We start from the raw sequence: 23440 nt of genomic DNA on the forward strand, positions 1-23440 counted from the left end.
TGACTACAGCTTATCTAACAAATGTGATGTGATATGTCACTGTGGTTTTACTTTGTGTTTTCTGATGATTAGAAATGTGGAGCATTTTTTCATATATCTGATGTCTTCTTTGAAGAAATGTCTACTCAAGTCCTTTGCCCATTTTAAAAATAGGGTTATTTGTAGTCTTGTTATTGAGTAGCTTGAGGTTCCTTGTGTATTTTGGATATTAGTCCCTTATCTGACATGTAATTTGCAAATATTTTCTGCCAATCTGTAGGTTTTCTCTTCATTCTATTGTTTTCCTTACTGTGAAGAAGCTTTTTAGTTTGATGCAATCCCATTTTCTATTTTTATTTTCATTGCCAGTGCTTTAGGGATCATATCCAAGAAAGCCCTGCCTAGATCAACATCATGTGTTTTCTCCTATGTTTTCTTCTAGTAGCTTTATCATTTCAGGTCTTCAATCCATTTTCAGCTGATTCTCGTATAGGGAGGTGAGGTAAAGGTCTACTTTCATTCTTCTATATGTGGTTTATCCAATTTTCCTAACATCACTTATTGATGAGACTCTCCTTTCTTCATTGTGTGTTCTTGCCATCTTGGTCAAAAATCAATTAATGGTAGATGTGTGAGTTTATTTCTGGGTTCACTATCCTATTCTATTGGTCAATGTGTCTGTTTTTGTGCCAGTACCATGGTGTTTTGATCGCTATAGTTTTGTAATATGCTTTGAAATATGGTAGTGTGATACCTCCATCTTTGTTCTTTTTGTTCAAGCTTGCTTTGGCTATTTGGGGTCTTTTTTGATCCATACACGTTTTAGGATTTTTAAAAAACTTCTGTGAGGAATGACATTGGAATTTTGATGGAGATTGTATTGAATCTGTAGATTGCTTTAGGGAGTATAAACATCTTAACAATATTAATCCTTCTAATCCATAAACATGAGATATCTGTCAATTTATTTGCATAATCTTTAATTTCCTTAATCAATATTTTATAGTTTTCAGTAAACATGTAGATCTTTAATTTCCTTGGTTTTGTACCCCTAAAACTTGGTCAACATGGTAAAACCCCATCTCTACCAAAAAATACAAAAAAATTAGCTGGGCGTGGTGGCATGCACCTGTAATCCCAGCTACTCAGCAGGCTGAGGTGGGAGAATCCCTAGAACCTGGGAGGTGGAGGTTGCACTGAGCCAAGATTGTGCCACTGCACTCCCGTCTGGGAGACAGAGGGAGGCCCTGTCTAAAAAAAAAATTTTTTTTTTTAACTCCTAAGTATTTTGTTTTTTAAAAATACCACTGTAAATGGGATGGTTTTTGTAAATTCTTCTTTAACTTTTATTTTTGTAGAGAGGAGGTCTGACTATGTTGCCCAGGCTGGTCTCAAACTCCTAGGCTCAAGTGATCCTCCCATCTCAGCCTCCCAAAGTGCTGGTATTACAAGTGTGAGCCACCATACCTGGCTTGTTTTCATAATTTCTTTTTTAGACAGTTTGTTGTTATTGTATAGAAACACAACTAATTAGGTGTTGTCTCCTGCAACTTTACTGAATCTGTTTTCCAGTTCTAACAGGTTTTTCTGTAGTCATTGAAATTTTCTACATATAGGACCATGTCAATGGCAAACAGACAATTTTACTCCATCATTTCCTATTTGGATGCCTTTTCTTTCTTTCTCTTGCCTAACTGCTCTGGCTAGGACTTCTAGTATTGTGTTGAACAGAAGTAGTCAGAGTGGACATCCTTGTCTTGTTCCTGATCTTTAAAAAAACTGCTTTCAGTTTTTCATTGTTGAGTGTGAAGTTAACTATGGGCTTATCATATATGATATTTATTGTTTTGAAGAACATTCTTTCTTTTTTTTTTTTTTTTGAGGCGGAGTCTTGCTCTGTCGCCCAGGCTGGAGTGCAGTGGCCGGATCTCAGCTCACTGCAAGCTCCGCCTCCCGGGTTCCCGCCATTCTCCTGCCTCAGCCTCCCAAGTAGCTGGGACTACAGGCGCCCACCACCTCACCCGGCTAGTTTTTTGTATTTTTAGTAGAGACGGGGTTTCACTGTGTTCGCCAGGATGGTCTCGATCTCCTGACCTTGTGATCCGCCCGTCTCGGCCTTCCAAAGTGCTGGGATTACAGGTTTGAGCCACCGCGCCCGGCCAGAACATTCTTTCTATATGTAATTTGTTGGGAATTTTAAAATCATGAAATGAAGAATTCTTTTTTTTTTTTTTTTTTTTTTAGGCGGAGTCTCGCTCTGTCGCCCAGACTGGAGTGCAGTGGCGCAATCTCGGCTCACTGCAAGCTCTGCCTCCCGGGTTCACGCCATTCTCCTGCCTCAGCCTCCCAAGTAGCTGGGACTACAGGCGCCCGCCACCTCGCCCGGCTAGTTTTTTGTATTTTTAGTAGAGACGGGGTTTCACCATGTTAGCCAGGATGGTCTCGATCTCCTGACCTCGTGATCCGCCCGTCTCGGCCTCCCAAAGTGCTGGGATTACAGGCTTGAGCCACTGCGCCCGGCCGAAATGAAGAATTCTTTATATGCTTTGCCTGCATTTATTGAGATGATCATGTTTTTTTTTCCTTCATTCTGTTAATATGGTGAATCACATTTATTGATTTGTGTATGTTGAACCAACCTTGTATTCCAGCGATAAATCCCACTTGATCATGGTGAATAATCCTTTTAACGTACTGTTGAATACAGTTTGCTAGTCCTTTGTTGAAGACTTTTGCATCTATATTAATCCATGTTACTGACTTACAGCTTCCTTTTCTTGTAGTGTCTTTGTCCAGCTTTAGTATAAGGGTAATGCTAGCCCCATGAAATGAGTTTGGAAATATTCCCTCCTTTTCAATTTTTAAGAAAAGTTTGGGAAGGATTATTATTAGTTTGTCTTTAAATGTTTGGCAGAATTCAACTGTGAAGCCATCTAGTCCTGGGCTTTTCTCTGATGGGAGACTCTTAATTACTGATTCAAGCTCTTTACTAGCTATTAGTCTGTTCAGATTTCCAATCTCTTCATGATTAAGTCTTAGTAGATATATGTTTCTAGGAATTTATCATTTTCTCCTAGCTTGTCCAATCTGTAGGGATATAATTATTTGTACCAGTCTCTTATGATCCTTTATATTTGTGTTGTCAGTTGTAATGTCTTCTCTCTTTCATTTCTGACTTGAGTCTTCTCTCTTCTTCTATTCTAGCTAAAAGTGTCGATTTTGTTTTCTCAGAAAATAAACAAGTTTAGTTGATTTTTCTTTTTTCTTTTTTTTTAGTCTCCATTTCATTTACTTCTACTCTGATATTTCTTATTTCTTTCCTTCTGTTAACTTTGGGGTTAGTTTTTTCTTATTTTACTAGTTCCTTGAGGTGTGACACTGCGTTGAGATCTTTCTTCTTATTTGATGTAGGGATTTATTGCTATAAACTTTCCTTCCAGAGCTGCTTTTGCTGCATTCTGTAAGATTTGATATGTTTCCATTTTTATCTCTAGATATTTATTATTTTTGTTATTTTTATTTATTTTTTTTGAGATGGAGTTTCACTCTTGTTGCCCAGGCTGGAGTGCAGTGGTGCAACCTTGGCTCACTGCAACCTCCGCCTCCCGGGTTCAAGCAATTCTCTGCCTCAGCCTCCCAAGTACCTGGGATTACACGTGCCCGCCGCCACACCTGGCTAATTTTTGTATTTTTAGTAGAGACAGGGTTTCACATCTTGGCCAGGCTGGTCTTGAACTCCTGACCTTGTGATTCACCTGCCTTGGCCTCCCACAGTGCTGGGATTACAGGCATGAGCCACTGCACCCAGCCTATTGTCTCTTTTTATAACTTTTGACCTAAAGTCAACTTTGTCTGAAATAGTATAGCTACCTCTGCTCTTTTTGTTTCCATTTGCATGAAATGTCTTTTTTCATCCCTTCACTTTCAGTGTATGAACGTCCTTTAAGGTGAAGTGAGGCTATTGTAGGCAGCATATAGTTGGGTCTTTAAAAAAAATCGATTCAGGAACTCTACATCTTTTGATTGGAGAATTTAATTGATTTACATCCAAAGTAATTACCGATAGGCAAGGACTTATTTACAAGTGCTGTTTTAATTGTTTTCTGGTTGTTTGTAGATCCTTTGTTCTTTTCTTCCTGTATTGCTTTCTTCCTTTGTGGCTGGATGGCTGTCTAGTGGTATGTTTTGATGCTTTTATCTTCTGCATATTCATTACAGGCTTTTGCTTAGTGGTTACTCAGTGGCTTACATAAAACATCTTATACTTACAACTTGCTACTTTAGGCTGATAACAACATTGATTGCATAAAGAAACTCTATACTTTAATTCCCCTCCTCCTACCCTCTACCTTCAAATAGGCCCTAGTGTCTGTTGTTCCCTTCTTTGTGTCCATGTATAGCTCCCTCTTATAAGTGAGAACATGCAGCATTTGGTTTTCTGTTCTTGCATTAGTTTTCTTAGGATAATGGCCTCTAGCTCTATCCGTGTTGCTGAAAAAGACATAATCTCATTCTTTTTTATGGCTGTGTAGAATTCCACGGTATATACATTCTTTTTTTAAATAACCTAGAGCTGTTTCTCTATTTTGTCACTCCCGTCCTAAGTCATTTGTACTCAAGTCTCTCATCTGTCTTCCCCCAGGCTATTCCCTTTCCTCTCTTTACTTCCTCAACCCATTTAAATACACACACATGCACGTGCGTACACACACACACACACACACACACACACACACACACCCTCCTGGGCTAGGCCGTTTCAGCTTAGGAAATAAAAAATAAAATCTGTTGGCTTATGAGTAGCCTTTACCTGCAGCCAGAGAGGCATACTGCTATCAAGGAAGTCAGTCTTTCATGCTCTCAGTTTCTTTCTTCAGGACCATTTCCTCTAGTCCTTTTCTTTCAAACTCATTTTCAGGAAAACTAGGCCATTAGTCATTTACTCCCTCATTCTAAGTGAGTTTTTGTCACTTGTTACTCTGAGTAAAAGGTATTTAAAAGTCTTTATGTTAATTTTTTTCTTTCTTTTATTTTAGGTTCAGGGGTACATGTACAGGTTTGTTATACAGGTAAACTGAGCATCATGGAGGTCTGGTGTCCAGATTATTATATTGCCCCAACAATAAGCATAGTACCTGATAGGTAGTTTTTTGATCCTTACCCTCCTCCCACCCTCCACTCTTAGTTAGGCCCTGATGTCTGTTGTTCTCTTAATTTTTTTTTTCTTCTTGAGACGGAGTCTCACTCTGTCACCTAGGCTGGAGTGCAGTGCTACTATCTTGGCTCACTGCAACCTCTGCCTCCTAGGTTCAAGTGATTCTCCTGCCTCAGCCTCCTGAGTAGCTGGGATTACAGGCATGTGCCACCACGCCTGGCTCATTTTTGTATTTTTAGTAGAGATGGAGTTTCACCATGTTGACCAGGCTCATCTCAAACTCCTTCCTGACCACAAATGATCCACCTGCATCAGCCTCCCAAAGTGCTGGGATTACAGGCATGAGCCACTGAGCCTACCTGTTGTTCTCTTCTTATGTCCAGGAGTACTCAATGTTTAGCTTCCACTTACAAGTGAGAACATGTGGTATTTGGTTTTCAGTGTTAGTTCACTTAGGACAATGACCTCTAGCTCCATCCATGTTGTTGCAAAGGACATGATCTTGTTCTTCTAAAATGGCTGTGCGGTATTCCAACGTGTATATGTACCACACTTTCTTTATCTAGTCTACCACTGATGGGCATTTAGGTTGATTCCATGTCTTTGCTATTGTGAATAGTCCTGTGATGAACACATACATGTGCACGTGTCTTTATGGTAGAATTATTTCTTTCCTTTGGGTATATATCCAGTAATGGGATTGCTGGGTTGAATGATAGTTCTTTTTTAAGTTGAGAAATCACAAAACTGCTTTTCATAATGGCTGAACTAATTTACGTTCCCACCAGCAGTGTATAAGTGTTCCCTCTTCTCTGCAACCTCACCAGCATTTGTTATTTTTTGACTTTCAATTTTTTAATTTTACTTTTTACTATTTTGAGACAGGGTCTTGTCCTGTCACCCAGCTGGGAGAACTGTGGTATAATCAGTTCGCTGCAGCCTTGATCTCCTGGACCCAAGTGATCTTCTTACCTCAGCCTCCCAAACAGCTCAGACCACAGGCACATGTCACCTTGTCTAGGTAATTTTTATTTTTATTTTTGTCAAGATGGGGTCTTGCTATGTTGCCCAGGCTGGTCTTGAACTCCTGGGCTCAATTGATCTTGCTGCCTCAGCCTCCCAATTTTTTTTTGACTTTTTAATAACAGCTATTCTGAGTGGTCTCAGATAGTATCTTGCTGTGGTTTTCATTTGTATTTCTCCAGTGATTAGTGATGCTGAATTTTTTCATGTGCTTGTTTGCTGTATGTCCTCTTTTGAAAAGTGTCTGTTCATGTCTGCTGCCCACTTTTTAACAGGGTTGTTTTTTTTTTTGCTTGTGAATTTAAGTTCCTTACAGATTCTGGTTATCAGAGCTTCGTCAGATGCATAGTTTGCAAATATTTTCTCCCATTCTGTGGCTTGCCTGTTTATTCTGTGGAGAGTTTTTCTGTACAGAAGCTCTTTAATTAGATCACATTAATCAATTTTTGCTTTTGTTGCAAATTGCTTTTGGTGTCTTTGTCATGAAATCTTTGTCAGGGCCTATGTCCAGGTAGTTCTTTTTAAAGTTATTTGAAAATCTTCCAGAGTTTTTATAGTTTTAGGTTTTACATTTAAGTCTTTAATGCATTTTGAGTTAATTTTTGTATATGGTATAAGGAAGGGGTCCAGTTTCAATCTGCATATGGCCAGCCAGTTATCCCAGCACTATTTATTGAACAGGGAGTCTTTTCCCCATTGCTTGTTTTTGTCAACTTTGTTGTAAATGAAATTGTTGTAGGTATGCAGCTTTATTTCTGGGCTCTGTATTCTGTTCCTTTGGTTTATGTGTCTGTTTTTTTGTATCTGTACCATGATGTTTTTGATACTGTAGCCTTGTAGTATATAGTTTGAAGTCAGGTAATGTCACACCTCCAGCTTTGTTCTTTTTGCTTAGGACTGCTTTGGCTATTCAGGCTTTTAAAAAAATTCTGTATCAATTAAATTTTTTTTTTTAGTTCTGTGAGAAATGTCATTGGTAGTTTAATAAGAATAGCAATGAATCTGTAAATTGCTTTGAGTTGTAAGGTCATTTTAACAATATCGATTCTTCATTTCCTATCCATGAACATGGCATGTTTTTCCATTTGCATTTCTGGGATAAATCCTACTTGATCATGGTATATAATCCTTTTACTTTACTATGTTGGTGGATTCAGTTTGCTAGTATTTTGCTGGAGATTTTTGTGTTTATATTCATAAGGGGTATTGGTCTGTAGTTTGCTTTTCTTGTGATGTCTTTGTCCAGTTTTCTTATCACAGTATTTATTAATGACCTCATAAATTGAGTAGGTAAATGTTCTCTCCTCTTCTATTTTTTGGGATAGTTTGCAAAGGACTGATATTAATTCTTATTTTAAAATTTGGTAGAATTCACCAATTAAGGCATCTAGTCCTGGGCTTTTCTTTGTGGAAGTTTGTTTGTTTGTTTGTTTGTTTTTTGAGACAGAGTTTCGCTCTTGTTGCCCAGGCTGGAGTGCAATGGCACGATCTTGGCTCACCGCAACCTCTGCCTCCCAGGTTCAGGTGGTTCTCCCACCTCATCCTCCCGAGTAGCTGGGATTACAGGTGTGCACCACCACACCCGTCTAACTTTGTACTTTTAGTAGAGACAGGGTTTCTCTATATTGGTCAGGTCAGGCTGGTCTCAAACTTCCACCCTCAGGTGATCTGCCTCTGCCCACCTCGGCCTCCCAAAGTGTTGGGATTACAGGCGAGAGCCACTGTGCCTGGCTGGAAGTCTTAAATTATTAACTTGATATCACTATTTGTGATGAGTCTTTTTAAGATGGATATAATCAGAAGCATTAAATTATACACTTGTGAAAAGTATGAATTTTACGGTATAATTGTATCTCAATAATACTGTCATAAAAAAAGAAAACACATACAAAGTTCCATATTCAGTGTGGTGGACAGAACATGTTCCCTTACCACGGCCTCTCCTCAAATCCTCTAAAATAATAGCTAAGAAAGAGAAATGCACAGACCCACACAAAGAAAAGAAGAGGGGAGAAGATGGTAAGCAAATGAGGTCAACAAATACTGAAAACTTGAAAAAGAAGAAACTGGTAACTGACTTAACAGACCTGGGAATACCAAGAGCCAAGGGCCTTCGGGGATGAGAAGCAGCAGCAGCAAGGCACACAAACTGAAGCACCACTAGGCACCTCCCGTAATCTAAGGTATGAGGGCTAAGAATAGGAAGATTAAAGTCTAACATCCCCTCTGCTATCTCATGTCACTAGCTAATAAGTCTTTCCCTGCCCTGCCAGAGTACTGAGGGCTGTTTTCTGGAGGAGGTGATCACTGAGGGTCTTCAAGGATACATTAACAGCTGAGGACTGAGGTGCCAAAATGAAAATAGGCATTTAAAGAAACTTTACCTGCTGAACTGGAAGACTCACAGCCCCTTTTTGCTATGTGGTTCCTAAAATATTGGTAGATTACTCTATTTCCAGAATGCAGAAAATGAAATACACAGAGGTTCCTCTTCAAAGGAACTTTCCTCCCAGTCTAATTAAGGATAGTAACCTCTCTTAGAAGCAAAGTTTACTCAAAGACCAGTGCTAATATTCTTAAATTCTGCTAGCTGTAATAAAGAAATCAATATACTCTGTTCTCAGCTTTCACATTTTAGCCTAGATATTTGCCCTGGCATGCCTGAACCAATCCAAGCAAGCATTAGGTCATAGCCTATTCGTCTCCCTTATTTGGAAGTGTTTTTGCCTCTCTCAGCATTCCACAAGTTACTTCCTCTCTTCCTTTGTTCTCCTCTACCTTTGCCTCTTTTGGGAAGTTCTAAGTTGCTAGCCAATCAGGTCAAGTATAGAATGTGAGATCCCGTTCCAGCCAATGGAAACCAGACACAGCAGTAGGGTGGATGGGTCAGGTTATAGATGACCCTGTCTCCTTTGTTTGTGTGTGCTCTTGTGGCTGGACTGCTGGCGAGTGCACCCTTTCTGCAGAAAGTAAACTAGCCTTGCTGAGGAATCCTTTGTCTCAGTGTTGATCTTTTGTGACACTGAACTCCTGTGCCCAACACAGAAGTGGAAGACTCCCCTCTGGGGAATGAACAAGTCCAAGTCCTGCAGATATAGGAATTAGGGAATGCTCTGACCAAAAGGGCAGATCCTCTTTGGCCATCTACAGGGGAGCCTGCTAGAGAAAGCCCTGTCTATACATAGAGTTTGTAATCAGCACTAAAGGACTTCACTTTTAGATACACACTATCATCCAGGAGTCTCTACAGGAAAGTCTGTAGGAGGAGAGTCTCCAACACAAAAGATAGATACTGAAATAAATAAAAGCAGTAGGGGAGAAAATCTCTAGGAAAAAAAAGTGACCTGACATCTGATAAATTTGACTATAAGGCAAGCTGGAAGAAGAGATATGTTAGAAAGATGATAGTGGCTGGGCGCGGTGGCTCAAGCCTGTAATCCCAGCACTTTGGGAGGCCGAGACGGGCGGATCACGAGGTCAGAAGATCGAGACCATCCTGGCTAACACGGTGAAATCCCGTCTCTACTAAAAAAAAAAAAATACAAAAAACTAGCTGGGCGAGGTGGCGGGCGCCTGTAGTCCCAGCTACTCGGGAGGCTGAGGCAGGAGAATGGCGTACACCCAGGAGGCGGAGCTTGCAGTGAGCTGAGATCCGGCCACTGCACTCCAGCCTGGGCGACAGAGCGAGACTCCGTCTCAAAAAAAAAAAAAAAAAAAAGAAAGATGATAGCAAGAGTGGGAAATCCTCACCAGATTTGAAGACCAAAAAAAAAAAAAAGAGGCAATTAATTTTTATAAAAACAATAGTTTGACAACAAGCTTGTCTAACCCACATGGCCCATGGGGCACATGCAGCCCAGGATGGCTTTGAATGCAGCCCAAAACAGATTTGTAAACTTTCTTAAAATATTTATATATATGTGTGTGTGTGTGTGTGCGCGCACATGTATATATATGTGTGTGTGTATATATATATTTGTTTTTAGCTCATCAGCTATCATTAGTGTTAGTGTATTTAATGTGTGGCCCAAGACAATTCTTCTTCCAATGTGGCCTAGGGAAGCCAAAAGACTGGACATCACTGCTCTATAAGAAAAGAAACATAATCCCAGGACAGTCTTGGCTCACCACAGTACTTATTTAGCTGTAATAAAGAAAAGATAAACAATATAATCAATGCAAACAAAAATATATGAAAACTACATTGGGAGAATGGAAGAAAGGATGTGTGTGAGAGAGGAATGATTCTGGAGAATCATCTTCATTTTCCATAGAAAGGGAAAAACAGATAATAACTAATAGCTAAAAATAGTAGTAGAAGCTTCCTGAAGAATAGCAAACGAATTGAAAGTGGCTGCCTTTGTGGAGCAGGGACTGGACATGAGTCAGGCTGAGCCAGGAAACCACTATATTTTTTAAAAAAATTATTCCTGGGCTCAATCAATCCTCTCACTTTAGCCTCAAGAGTAGCTAGGACTACTAGCTAAAAAGAAACCAGGTGTTTTATATTATGAACTTTGTAGTACACTTTGGCTTTTTAAATTATGTATAGCAATCTGTGATAAAAATAAGCCCTTCAGTGTTCCAGACCCAGAGTCTGGCAGCAAATGAGCAGTGCACACCTTGCTCTCTAAAGGTGTCTTCCACAAATATATTTAAATGAAAAAAAGTTGTCATCATCATTATTATTAAAGGCATTAAAACAGCAAATCCTAATTTGTAGGTACAAAATATAAGGGTAACTGCCAAGTTACTAAGAAAGGAAGGAGTCCTGGTTTTCTGACAACCAGTGTGGGAGTCTAATAGAGGCACATGATCACAGGGCTGCCAATAGTCAAGGAAAACTTGGCACTGTTACCAGGGTCCAGCTGTGTGGGGACACTGCTGGCTTTCAGCTTCTGGAGGCCAACACTCAGCTGTAAAGTAGGGCTGGTGAATCCTACACCCGTGGCAATGCTAGTCACTTGCACTCATCCCCCTGACAGGGAAAAAGCCCCTGGGGAGTGTTGGCTCCCAGATGAAAGGTGTTCTACTGCCTACCTTGAGTTCATCTTTGCTCTGGAAGTTGTCCAGGAGGTGCTGGAAATGGGTGTCACACATCTGGCGGAGCAGTGAGAGAAGGCAGGACACATATTCGCCCTAGGGACCAACCCAAAAAGACACTTAGCATGGCCAATTGCAAGGGCTGTGTTCCCCCCATCCATAGAGGGCAAGGAGAGAAGGGAGGGTCTGAGATGGCCCCAATGATCATGGAAGAAAGATGACAAATATGGCCCTCTAAAGCTTTCTTTTCTGCTAATGAAAGCCTGGAGGGATTGGGGGGGAATAAGGTCTCTGCAGCATGGGGCTACTGAAAAATCTTAAACAATAATAAAGTAGTATTGCAAAGTGAGACAAATATTCTCCCTTTTTTTCCTAGGAAAGTTTTGGCTAAATAGTCCTTTGCTGCCAAGGCACTGTACTGAAGTCTATAGAGGATACCTGGAACAAGGGAGAGCTTAACCTTCTCTGGACAGAATTTGGATTCTGCCGATCCTGCTGGGCTACAGCAGCCCTTATACAAGGACTTCTTTGGAACCTCCTAGAATTTGCACAGGGTTACTGGACTGGGCAAACAAAACACAGCAGATCAATATGCCTGTCTGAAAGGCAGAGGAGTTAAAATTGACCTTTTTGAGGGGACAAGCTATGGGCTTTAAGACAAGTAGAAATTAAAGGATAAATATCAATGTTCAAAATGTCTTCAAGTTCCAACTGGGATACATGGAATAAAATCCTGCTTTAAGGACTTCAAAAACCATCTTATAGCAACTTTTGGCATGGAGCAGACAAGCATGGCCTCCTCTTAGTTGCCTCTTTAAAAGGGAGGGAGAACATTTACTTCACTTGGGCAATTTTCAAATATTTATGAACTCGTGAGAAAGTGACAACAGTTTTTAGTCTCTCAAACCCTTTCTAGGTCTCTGAAATTATTATTCTTGTTTCTTGAGACGGAGTTTTGCTCGTCGCCCAGTCCAGAGTGCAATGGCACGATCTTGGCTCACTGCTACCTCCACCTGCTAGGTATAAGCGATTCTCCTGCCTCAGCCTGCCGAGTAGCTGGGATTACAGACACCCACCACCACACCTGGCTAATTTTTTTTGTATTTTTAGTAGAGACTGGGTTTTGCTATGCTGGCCAGTCTAGTCTTGAACTCCTGACCTCAGATGATCCGTCCTCCTTGGCCTCCCAAAGTGTTGGGATTACAGGCATGAGCCACCGCACCTGGCCTGAAATTATTAAAAATACATGTGTGCAAAATATATATGTTCATGAACCTCATTTTTATCTCAAAAATGGACATAAAAAGCTATAGGTAATTTGTCATGAGGGTCACATGGGTTAATGTACATAAAGCATTTAAGAATAAAGTCCATTATGTAAAAAGGTACTAAACAAATTACAATTATCATCATCCTCATTAAAATCTACATAAAATGAATCACTTCCTCAGTACTGCTAAATGAGCTAATATTGGACAAGTGCTTAAAGCACATTCTGGCCCACAGCAAGCACTGTGTAAGTGTTGGTTAGAAGGCTGGGTTACCAGGAAATGCCAGGGTACACATACATATATGTTTTTTACTTACAGTGAGAGTACCTTCAACAGAGGCTCCTAAAGGAGCAGACACTCTTTCCAAGCCCAGTGCTTCAGAACACATACCTGCTCCCTGAGTGCTCCCTGCTCCCCCTAGCATGCTGTAGCTTGGCTTGCTCCAGAGGGTTTTCTTCAGAGAGATCACTGTAATCTCCCATCTGCCAATGGAAAGATTCCACGAAAACTGTTTATCATGTCCCCACCTCAGGGCTGAGAAGTCTATTCTGGAGTTGGGGTACATGAGGGGCCCAAGGTATCGTCTCTCTGCCCCTCCTGAGAAGCCTTCCCCAGTTTGTTTCTCTTCTAATTAGATTACAGAAAAATCATTATTCAGTAATGCCAGTGAAATTTACCTCATCACATTTTTCCAAATGCTAAAAACATAGATATAAACATAATGGACAAAAGCAACTAATTTGTAGATAGAAGCCAATTCTGAGAAAATTATTCTGTCCTGTACATCATTTAGGAGAACCTATATGAGGGGGTTCCTAGAAGTAGTCTGTTTTTCATCTTCAGCCTCTTACTACATCTTACATACATCCCTGCTTCATTCCACAATATAGAAAATGACTTGGCTCAAAGTATGCAGGAAAACAGGACAAGAAACATTCCCCGGATCTGCCCTAAAGAAGAGTCCTGAGAATATGAACCTAGAGCTTTCAGAGTGGAGAGGAGAGTCAGATTCAAGAAGGGAAGAGGGCAGCATGCTGACAACCATGCAGGAGGGGAGGCTGAGATGAAGGTGGTGGGATGGTAAGATGGAGGGGGAGTGCTTTGGAGAAGCCCCAGGTTAGAAAAGAAGGCAAGAAAACCTGGATGTTAGTTACTAACAGTGATCTCGGCTGTGCACTGCGGGCACCGCTGCCCTCTTACCGCCTCCTGAGCATGCGATTTGCTCATGATGGTGAGCAGAGTCTGCAAGAGCACGTCCAGGAGGCTCTCCACCATCATCTCTACTTCCTCCATGACATCTGCCTCCTGGAGCGAGCAGCAAGAGAGCACACCGTTAGCACCAAGCCAGGCTGAAGTACAGCTGGCAGCACTTACTATGTCAGGCACATCAGCAGTAGTCTTCTGGATTCCCAACACCAAGCTCTCAGTCTCACCAACATGCAGTGTCAAGGAACCCAGGACAATGGCTTTGACAGGAGGTGAAGCACAACTGCCACTGCTGCCCAGGCATGGTGGCTGGGGCCTTACCCTAACACAACACCACCTGCAACTTTGAATCTCAAGCAGATACATTAATTTTGATATACAGGGCAGAAACAAAGATCCTGAGTTAAATGTTTTCTTTGATTTCCCTAGAATAGTCAGGAGAAGGCACAACTCTGCTGACACTTTTGGAAATGATAAAGTTTGAGAAATGGTGACGAATTCACACTACAGGGTGTGGCAGCGGCACCTTCACTAGTGCATAGCACTAATGCACAGAAGTAGCTCATCTTTCTGAGCACCCTGTTTTCTCCTCAGGGTTTTCCCCCTGGGTGCCCTCAATTTTTGCCAGCCCGGACTACTGCCTAGATATGCCTGGGTCCACTTCTAGCTCCTCAGCTCTCTCGTTCGTGTTACAGGGTCCATTTGAAGGACTCCAGCCTCAGTGCATCTTTCTCTAGCCACCTTACAAAAACAATGAAGCATGTCTCCTCACTGAGGGCCACTTCCTAATTTAGGAAGAGTCTGTTATCCTATTATAGACCTCTCACATTCATCTCAAATTCTGTAGCATGATTTTAATTATCTCACAAAGAGATTCCTGTTGCCCCTTGTCTAAGATATTTATACTATCACTGGTCCTAGTGTCTATCCTTTACCCATCCATCAATCTATCATTCACTAAACATTTACCATGTGCCAGTCACTGTTTGTGAACCTGAATATATAGAGGTGAACAAGAGAGAGAATATCTCTGCTCTCATTGAGCTTCAATTTCATTGTTCTTCTACCCATCCATCCATTTTAACTATACTCTGCCCCATTCCACATGAAGAATTTGAGTAGCTCTTGGGACCAAAGTCATCTTTCCTATCTGTGGAACTGATCATAACACTTACCAGTGATGTATCTTTGGGTAGTTATAAGCAACTCATTACACTGACTCTAGCCCCACAAACACAACCAAACCATCGCCTCCAGCTTTTTACTGGTTCCCACTCCTGTTCCATTCCTCCTCTTTTTTTGCTTCAATTTCTCTCCTTCCTTTAGCAATAAGCTGTCCACCCCCTCAATACAACCTTGGGCTACGAGTAGATCTTAGGTGCTTGGTGTGGCTTCTCTGAGGCCTGGTGGGAAGAAGAGCTGCCAAGTCTTACCTGGAGCCAAGAGCAAATAATAGGGCCATTATCACCATCATAGTCACTCTCTGCCAAGCTAGACCCCTGTCACCAGATGGTACTTTGAGTTTGAACATCAGAGTATCCCACTGAGTCCCTGTCCCCTGCTCAAACAAAATAGACTTTTTTTTTAGGTGCCTCTCCCACTACATGTGGCTAGCCTATCCTTGTATATTCTTATCACCTGGTAACTGCCCTTCATTTTAAATGCACGTGAAATTCTATTCTCTAGCAACTTAATAAAATGGTATAATTTAAAAATCCATTTTTGTTTTACATTTCTTTCCTTATGCTTTCCTATCATTTCTGAATTTTCTGTAAGTAATATGCCTTTCTTCTATTATCAAAAGTACATGAAATAAGTATCATTAAAATAAATTCCTACCCTCACCTGTGCCTGATTCATATCTTTTCTTCTCTCTTTCCCTACCTCAGTTCATCCCCGCCTACCACCGATTTCTTTCAAAAAGAAAAAATAAAGAGGAAAGAAAATGGGTAAAAGCAGTATCAGTTGAAACCTGACCCTTAAAGCACAATTCTACCATCCTCTGAGGCTCAGAGCTCTAGTGGGCAACATTAACCTCTTGTATGCCCTGACCTCATTTGGCACAGTATAGGAATGCGATATGGGTGGAATCAAGCTGTCAGGAAGCTAACAGAAGAGCCTGAATAAGCAAGCTACCTCTCAAGTCTGGGTCTGTCTCCCTGTGCTCATGCCTGAATATTCTCAGAAAACTCCCAAGAATGCAGAATTAAAACCTATTGATGGAAACAGCATGACACAGAATTGGGCTTTGTGGTACTACAGATAACTATATTTCTGGGTAGATTTGATAGTGCAACCTTTAAAAATAGCAAGCATATGTTGTACAGAGAAACCTGTTGGGAACACACAGGCCACCACTCACTTGGGCACCTTCCTGTCACTGATGAAAGCATCTGTGACTGAAAAGTGTACAAAGCGATCTTTGTTGGTCTGCCTCTGGCTAAACTAACACAAGACTAGGGAAGAGCTGAGCAGGGTGGAGTGGGTGTGGGGCTACTACCAGAGAGCTGGTCTTGACGATGGAGAAGATGCTGCCAAGAATTCCTGAGCAAATAAGCAGCTCTTTCTGCTGCCTCAGGTGAAGGTGAATGTGATGGAGAACCACAGGAAGCAGGATGCGGCGGGATTCTGGGAGAGAAAACACAAAGGTGAAGAAGGCTTTAGAGGAGAACTAGCTACTGCAGCAAGCCAGTGGCATTGTAGGACTTAGCTATTCTCAAAGCAGGTGGGGTTGAGACTAGAGCAAAAGTGAAGGTAATCCCCTTACCTTACAAGGGCCTGAAAGCTCACTGCCCGGAAATTATAAGCCATCACATGACATTATTCTTCCATCTTTCCTTTGTTCTCATTTCAATACCAAGTATCCATAACATTTTGTGCAGGATGAATGTTAGGAGTCTGCTTCATTTGGAATGAAGTCTCTTTTTTTGGAAACAGGGTCTCATTCTGTCACCCAGGCTGGAATGCAGTGGCATGATCATGGCTCCTTGCAGCTTCAACTTTCTAGGATTGCTAGAGCATGACACCACACTCGGATAATTTTTTAATTTTTTGTAGAGATGAGGTCTCACTATGCTGCCCAGCAAGTCTTAAACTCGTGGGCTCAAGCGATCCTCCCTCCTTGGCCTCCCCAAATGCTAAGATTACAGGTGTGAGCCACCACACCCGGTCCCAAATGAAATCTCTTTAATGAATAGACTCCAAATTAAAAGCACAGTTTACAGTGAAAATTCCATTTAAATGGTATACTTAGTATGAACTACACTGACTGAACTTGCAGGCTTGAAATGGATTATAGATTGTCCCTCTTTATGCCCTGGCTAGGTAGGTAGTCTGACACTTCCACCCCTGTGAGCATTTACCTTGCCACAGCCAACAGACCTGCCCCCTTTCCCCCACAGCCTTGTGAGATTGCTACTCAGTGTGTACACAGCAATGAACACAATTGAAGCACGACCTTTGTATTGTCACAAGACTTTGATAATTAGCCAACATTTATCACCAATCCCACTGAACACTTCAAATGATTTTCTTTTATTTTCTCCCAATGTTACCAGAATAGCACTTTCATCAGGAGGTGACTATATTTAGAATCTCAAATTCAGGAAGGCTGTCCTACTTCAAGCTCCTTTATTAACTCATTCTGAGACCTCAGGCTAGTTGACTCCTCTCATGAGCTTTATTTTCCTCATCTGTAGAATGGGGTGTAAGGGCCTCTTCTATAATACATTTACTTCACAGGGGAGGTTAGGAGACAAGTGAAATGCAAATGTGAATGTGTTTCTGGCACCCTGTATTCCTACGTGGTCAGTGATGGTGTGACTCTGCAGGTCCCATCATATCTGGCCAGCATGATTTAGTCAGATTATCAGTAACACAAACAAGTCATGGCATTTTGGATTTATCGTTCATATCTGTCTTTAGTTAAGAGTTCCACATGAAATTCAGACCGAAAATCTTTTTCAGTCAAAGACAAATTGCATGATATATAAGAGATTTGGGCACTGCCTTGTGAAATGCTTAGAATATGTTCAAACAGAATGGAATACTAGCTAGTCTAGATTTAAAAGGCTGCTTGAATAAAAAAAGTTGATACCGCACTGTGTGGATGAAAATACCAACGTACTTAGTATTTGTAACAACCAATAGCTGCTTACAGAAAAAAACAGTGGTTTGTTACTAGAACCTGCTGAAGAAGAGACCAAACTTATCCTTTGAGAATACCAGTGCTGGTTAAAGGACATCACTGGTAAAGAACCTCTTGCTGGCCGGGCGCGGTGGCTCAAGCCTGTAATCCCAGCACTTTGGGAGGCCGAGACGGGTGGATCACGAGGTCAGGAGATTGAGACCATCCTGGCTAACACGTTGAAACCCCGTCTCTACTAAAAAAAATACAAAAAACTAGCCGGGCGATGTGGTGGGCACCTGTAGTCCCAGCTACTCGGGAGGCTGAGGCAGGAGAATGGCGTAAGCCCAGGAGGCGGAGCTTACAGTGAGCTAAGATCCGGCCACTGCACTCCAGCCTGGGCGACAGAGCCAGACTCCGTCTCAAAAAGAAAAAAAGAACCTTTTGCTTCAGGGAAGATGCTGCAACTCAGGCATTTAATGAAAGTGAGATGCAAACGAAATTTTGGTGGTGTTTGTCATCTAAAATCTAATTACATAGTCCAAGGCCACATAAGTATTAAGAAAATTTTTCTTAAGTGTTTGTGTGAAGCAGCAAGTACATGCAGAGATACTAGAAATAAAGTATGCCAGTGAGAGCAGTCTGCTGTTCCCCTTCCCACATATTTTGAAAGCATTTTCTTTTTTTTGAGACAGAGTCTTGCTGTCGCCCAGGCTGGAGTGCAGTGGTGCGATCTCAGTTCACTGCAAGTTCCACCTCCTGGGTTCACGCCATGCTCCTGCCTCAGCCTCCTGAGTAGCTGGGACTACAGGTGCCTGCCACCTCGCCCAGCTAATTTTTTGTATTTTTAGTAGAGACGGGGTTTCACCATGTTAGCCAGGATGTCTCAATCTCCTGACCTCATGATTCGCCTGCCTCAACCTCCCAAAGTACTGGGATTACAGGCGTGAGCCGCCGCGCCCAGCTGAAAGCATTTTCTTTTAAGCAGTGCACAAAGCTCAAGTGTGTACAGTGGCCTTCAGTGACAGTGTGCCCAAACCATTAATAAAATCTTCAACATAGGAGCTGAAGAGAGAACTGTTTACCAGCATAAACAGTTACTGGTCAAAAAAAGATGACTTTCTTGGTGGCAGCTTTACTACTACTAGCAATACCATATGCTGGCAGAGCTAAGTCAAAGGGAACACCTATTTAGTATTACAAATGTGTGTGGCACTGGGCTGAGAAATTTTTGGTCTTATACTTTAAAAGTCAAACCTGGCCGGGTGCCGTGTCTCACGCCTATAATCCCAGCACTTTGGGAGGCTGAGATGGGTGGATCATGAGATCAGGACTTCGAGACCAGCCTGGCCAATATGGTGAAACCCCATTTCTACTAAAAATACCAAAAAAAAAAAAAAAAATTAGCCGGGCATGGTGTTGCATGCCTGTAGTCCCAACTACTCGGGAGGCTGAGGCAGGAGAATCGTTTGAACCTGGGAGGCAGAGGTTGTGATGAGCCAAGATCATGCCACTGGACTCCAGCCTGGGCAACACAGCAAGACTCTATCTCATTTAAAAAAAAAAAAAGTCAAACCTAAAAAATTAACCACCAAAAATTATAAAAATTCTAATAATTGCTTAGCTGGTGTTTTGGATTTATTTTGGTGCCTCAGAAGTTTATCCTAGCACAATGATATTATACTTAAAGAATGAGGCTCATATTGATCTTAATATATGGCCATTGAGCATTTGGTTGTCCCTGCAAGGCAGAACTTGATCACATATGATGTGGCTTCAGGAACAAAACCAGAAGTTCTTCGTGAAAGACAGACTAGGCTGCTAATATATTAGATTGTCCTGACCCCTTGGGGAGCATAAAGAGCTCCCTGTCTATTTCTCTCTCTAATCCTGGTTGGTTCTCCAAAGACTGGAAAAGATACTGACTGGTATGGCAAGGAAACAAGCAAGCACAGGGTCCTCAGGGCCCCCTTTCAGGGCCACCCCCTTTTTTTTTTGAGACAGTCTCGCTCTGTTGCCCCGGTTGGAGTACAATGGCATGATCTCAGCTTACTGCCACCTCTGCCTCCTGGGTTCAAGCAATTCACCTGCCTTAGCCTCCTGAGTAGCTGGGATTACAGGTGCCCGCCACCACGCCTGGCTAATTTTTTGTATTTTTAGTAGAGATAGGGTTTCACCCTGTTTGCCAGGCTAGTCTTGAACTCCTGATCTCAAGTCTTCTGTAGGGCCTCTTTTATTTTCTTGGCTTATCCTTGTTTCCTTGAGATAGTCCCTTCTCTCTTCCTCTCCCTCCTTTTCTGAGCATATGGCAAGCTCTGTTCTTGGAAGCTGTGGGCCTGGAGGCAGGGCCCTCATGAACAAGATTAGTGACCTTTTAAAAAAAGAGACCCCAGAGAGCTGCCTTGCCCCTTCTGTTATGTGACAACACAGAGAGAAGACAGCTGTCTATGAACCAGGAAGTGGGCCTCACCAGACACTGAATCTGCTGGTGCTTTGATCTTAGACTTCCTAACCTCCAGAACTGAGAAAGTTCGTTGTTTACACGCCACCCAGTCTATGGTATCTGTTACAGTAGCCTGAATGGACTCAGACACCACCCCAGTGACATGCCCGTATGTGTGGATTCCTAGGAATAAACTGTGAGTAAGACAGTAGGCCTAGGTCTTGGCTGCATTCTCTATTATAGTTTACCAAAATATTCTGCATCTTAAGGGTCACTGGTTTCTTGCATAATGGTTGAGGAAACTGATCCTTTGATTACCACTTGGCTATCACTCCTAGAAGGAAGGAAAGGTGAGTCTGACTCTCATCCCAACTTGATTTACCTGAGAAAGAAAACAGGCGGCTATCCACTGTCCTGGCAATGGACTGCAGCTTGACCACGTCCATTGACTGCCCAATGTGCACAGTGCTGGGCATGCTCCCCAGTGTCCCTCTCACAAACTCTGCCACCTCTTGCACGGTGAACATTTGCAGCAGCTCGTCAAAGATGGTTGGGAAAGAATTGAGGAGTGCAGCCTGCAGAAGCAAATGAAGCTGTGGTTAGCACAGAGTTAGGGTGTGTGTCTATCTTTCACACTTAGACAATGATACAAGGTGGTGAGAGGCTGAGAAGGCACTGTAGCATCTCTGCCTTGGGTGGGCTCCTCCCTGGCCACTGACTACAGCACTCAGGTATGGAGCAGGAAAAACCAAAAAGGAAACCAAAACAAGATAATTTACTGGGATCCAGGAAAACTGAGGCTTTCATAACTTGCATATAGCATTTGCTGGCAAGAGAATGGGGTATAAAGAAAAATCTGCTCAGTGTGGCTTAAGATCCACAGCTGTTTTTGTTCATAAAATGTATTTATATTTTTGTTCGTCTCTATGATCAAGTTCTTAACTTTCCAATTTTGGTTCCAAACCCAAGAAAGTATGGCAGAGAGATGAGTTCCTTCAAGCAGCATCAGCTGAACTCTGCTCACAGCCCTGCAGCCAATGATCCAGTTCTGAGAGCTGTACCATTTCCCCAGAATAGAGATTCTCATTTGCAACCATGAAATATGAAGGCTTCATAAATTATTTTTTTCATAAGTGATGCCTGGTAGTCTCAAGAGTAAATTTAAGAGGATGGGAAATGTGTGTGTTTGGTTAGCCATAAACTCTTGACGACTGTTGACGTGGGCTTAGAGTTCAGCGACCTAGACACCCAAGCAAGGGGAGTGGGAGTGTGCATGTTAGACTTTTCTTCTAGGATGTAAGCTCTGGTAGACCATAAGGTAGTTTCTTGAGAACAATCTGATAATAGAACAGTTCCAGAACCTTTGGGAGGCAGAGCACTATAGGAGAAAGACAATGGGTTTTGGAGTTAGACACGGGTTCAAATTCGAACTTTACCACTTAGCTGACACATAAACTTTGGCAAGTTAACCTAATTCTTTGTTTCCCCATCTATAAAATGGGGATGATGCTATTACTCATTTCTTGATGCTGGTATGAGGGAATTTTTACATAAAGTTTCCAGTAGAGTGTCTGGAACACAACAGGCCTTTGATACATGCTGGTTCTCATGATTTTCTCTTGTGGAAGTGGAAGCAGCATGAAGACATTTTTTCACTTCTCAGTCCCCTTATGCCATTAACTCAGGATTTACAAAGAGAAAGGGAGTGCCACCTTGAGATAAAAAGGTGAGAACGCACCCTTCCCAAATGGTAGGTTGGGGAGGGAAGGCTGTTTTCTTGACTGCTCCATCAGGCAACAGACACTGTCTTAGAGTGAGTGAAAATTTATGCCATGGAAAACAGGCTTGTGCTGTGGTCTTTATTCAGGTCAGGCCCAACTGGAGCACTTATATGAGTTCTATCTGCAGATTTATAATTCCTGGAATATTGAGGAGATTGTTTTGCAGTAATTAGAACCAGAACAAAACATATTGTTAGCAGCTTAGATATAAAAGACAAAGGAGTGGTGAAGTAGGTGCTTTATAATCAATAACAAACAGTAACTCATTTGCTCTCTTAAATGGTGAAATATCCTGTACTTAGACACCAGGAGAGAAGGACTCTCACATCCTGACATCTTCTAGTGGTCATAATCAAAGATATAAAGTCTAAGTGAATAATACGCATACATATGTGTGTGTGTATCTCTCTCTCTCTCTCTATATATATATACACACACACGCATATACATATATATACACACACACACACATATATATATACACACATATACACACACACACACACACACACACACACACACACACACACACACACACATATATATATATGAAACTCAGGAAACATGAGCCTTGCACCAAAGAAGAAGGTCAGATTCTCACACAGGTCTTAGCTGAGACCAGATCTAAGCTATTTATCTTGATGTAGTAGGAGTGTGCCACTCAGTACAAGGCATTACTGTGTTACCAAGTTCCCAGAAAGCATATGTGCATTGCTTTGCTAGCTACCTCTAATCTCTCCATATTCTGGCTGTGGGAGGGGAATGGAAGAGGAACATGAGTAGCTTAAGGTACTTAGAAGGGGAGATCACAGGTGTCTTCCTTACAGAAGCACCTGGAAGCCTTGAGGTACTCCCTTATAGAGTTCCTTATAGACTCCCTTATAGAGTATATTCCTTTATACAGTCAAGGAAGCCTTAAGGTACTCCCAGTTGATCACCTGTCCTCTGGGCTGAGAAACCTACAGGCAACTGGTATCAAGAGGCAACACAGAGGCAAGTGGAAAACAAATTTTTTTTTAAATTTTTTGTTTTTTAATTTTAATCTTAAATGAGACAGTTTAAATATATACTTGGGCTAACAATATACTTGGCAGTAACTGAATGGACATAAGAGAGGCTGTCTGATCTTTGCTTACAGGTTTTGGCGTAATATTTAGCTTCAAAAAGTTGAAGAATATAATCCATTACATAAAAATTCTGACATTCATTTTATAAGGAAAAATACCTCCCTGTTGACTGGGGTAATTAATTCTTGATTTGTTCTAGGGTAAGACTGTGTGGAAAGGTAACAGATTAGCTGGCTAGGCAGTTTTGTTCGTTTTCGAGACAGTGTCTCACTCTGTGGCCAGGCTGGGGTGCAGTGGCGCAATCACAGCTCACTGTAGCCTTAACTTCTTGGGCTCAGGTGATTGG

General features: G+C 41.8%; 1 protein-coding gene across 7 annotated transcripts in view; it reads right to left on the reverse strand.

Annotated features, from left to right (window-relative positions):
• Positions 1-23440, reverse strand: part of DOCK3 (dedicator of cytokinesis 3) — a 666839-nt gene that overhangs the window by 87437 nt on the left and 555962 nt on the right. For 6 of the 7 annotated variants that reach the window (XM_030934847.1, XM_030934886.1, XM_030934854.1 and 3 more), the window contains 4 exons: positions 20629-20821; positions 16178-16305; positions 13672-13776; positions 11198-11296 (listed from right to left, as the gene is read on the reverse strand). In XM_030934847.1, the coding sequence (XP_030790707.1) occupies positions 11198-11296; positions 13672-13776; positions 16178-16305; positions 20629-20821 (525 nt within the window). The remainder of the gene's footprint in view (positions 1-11197; positions 11297-13671; positions 13777-16177; positions 16306-20628; positions 20822-23440) is intronic. The other variant, XM_030934917.1, reaches the window with a different exon arrangement.

The sequence above is a fragment of the Rhinopithecus roxellana genome, chromosome 1, assembly GCF_007565055.1.
Source record: "Rhinopithecus roxellana isolate Shanxi Qingling chromosome 1, ASM756505v1, whole genome shotgun sequence".
Classification (NCBI taxonomy): Eukaryota; Metazoa; Chordata; class Mammalia; order Primates; family Cercopithecidae; genus Rhinopithecus; species Rhinopithecus roxellana.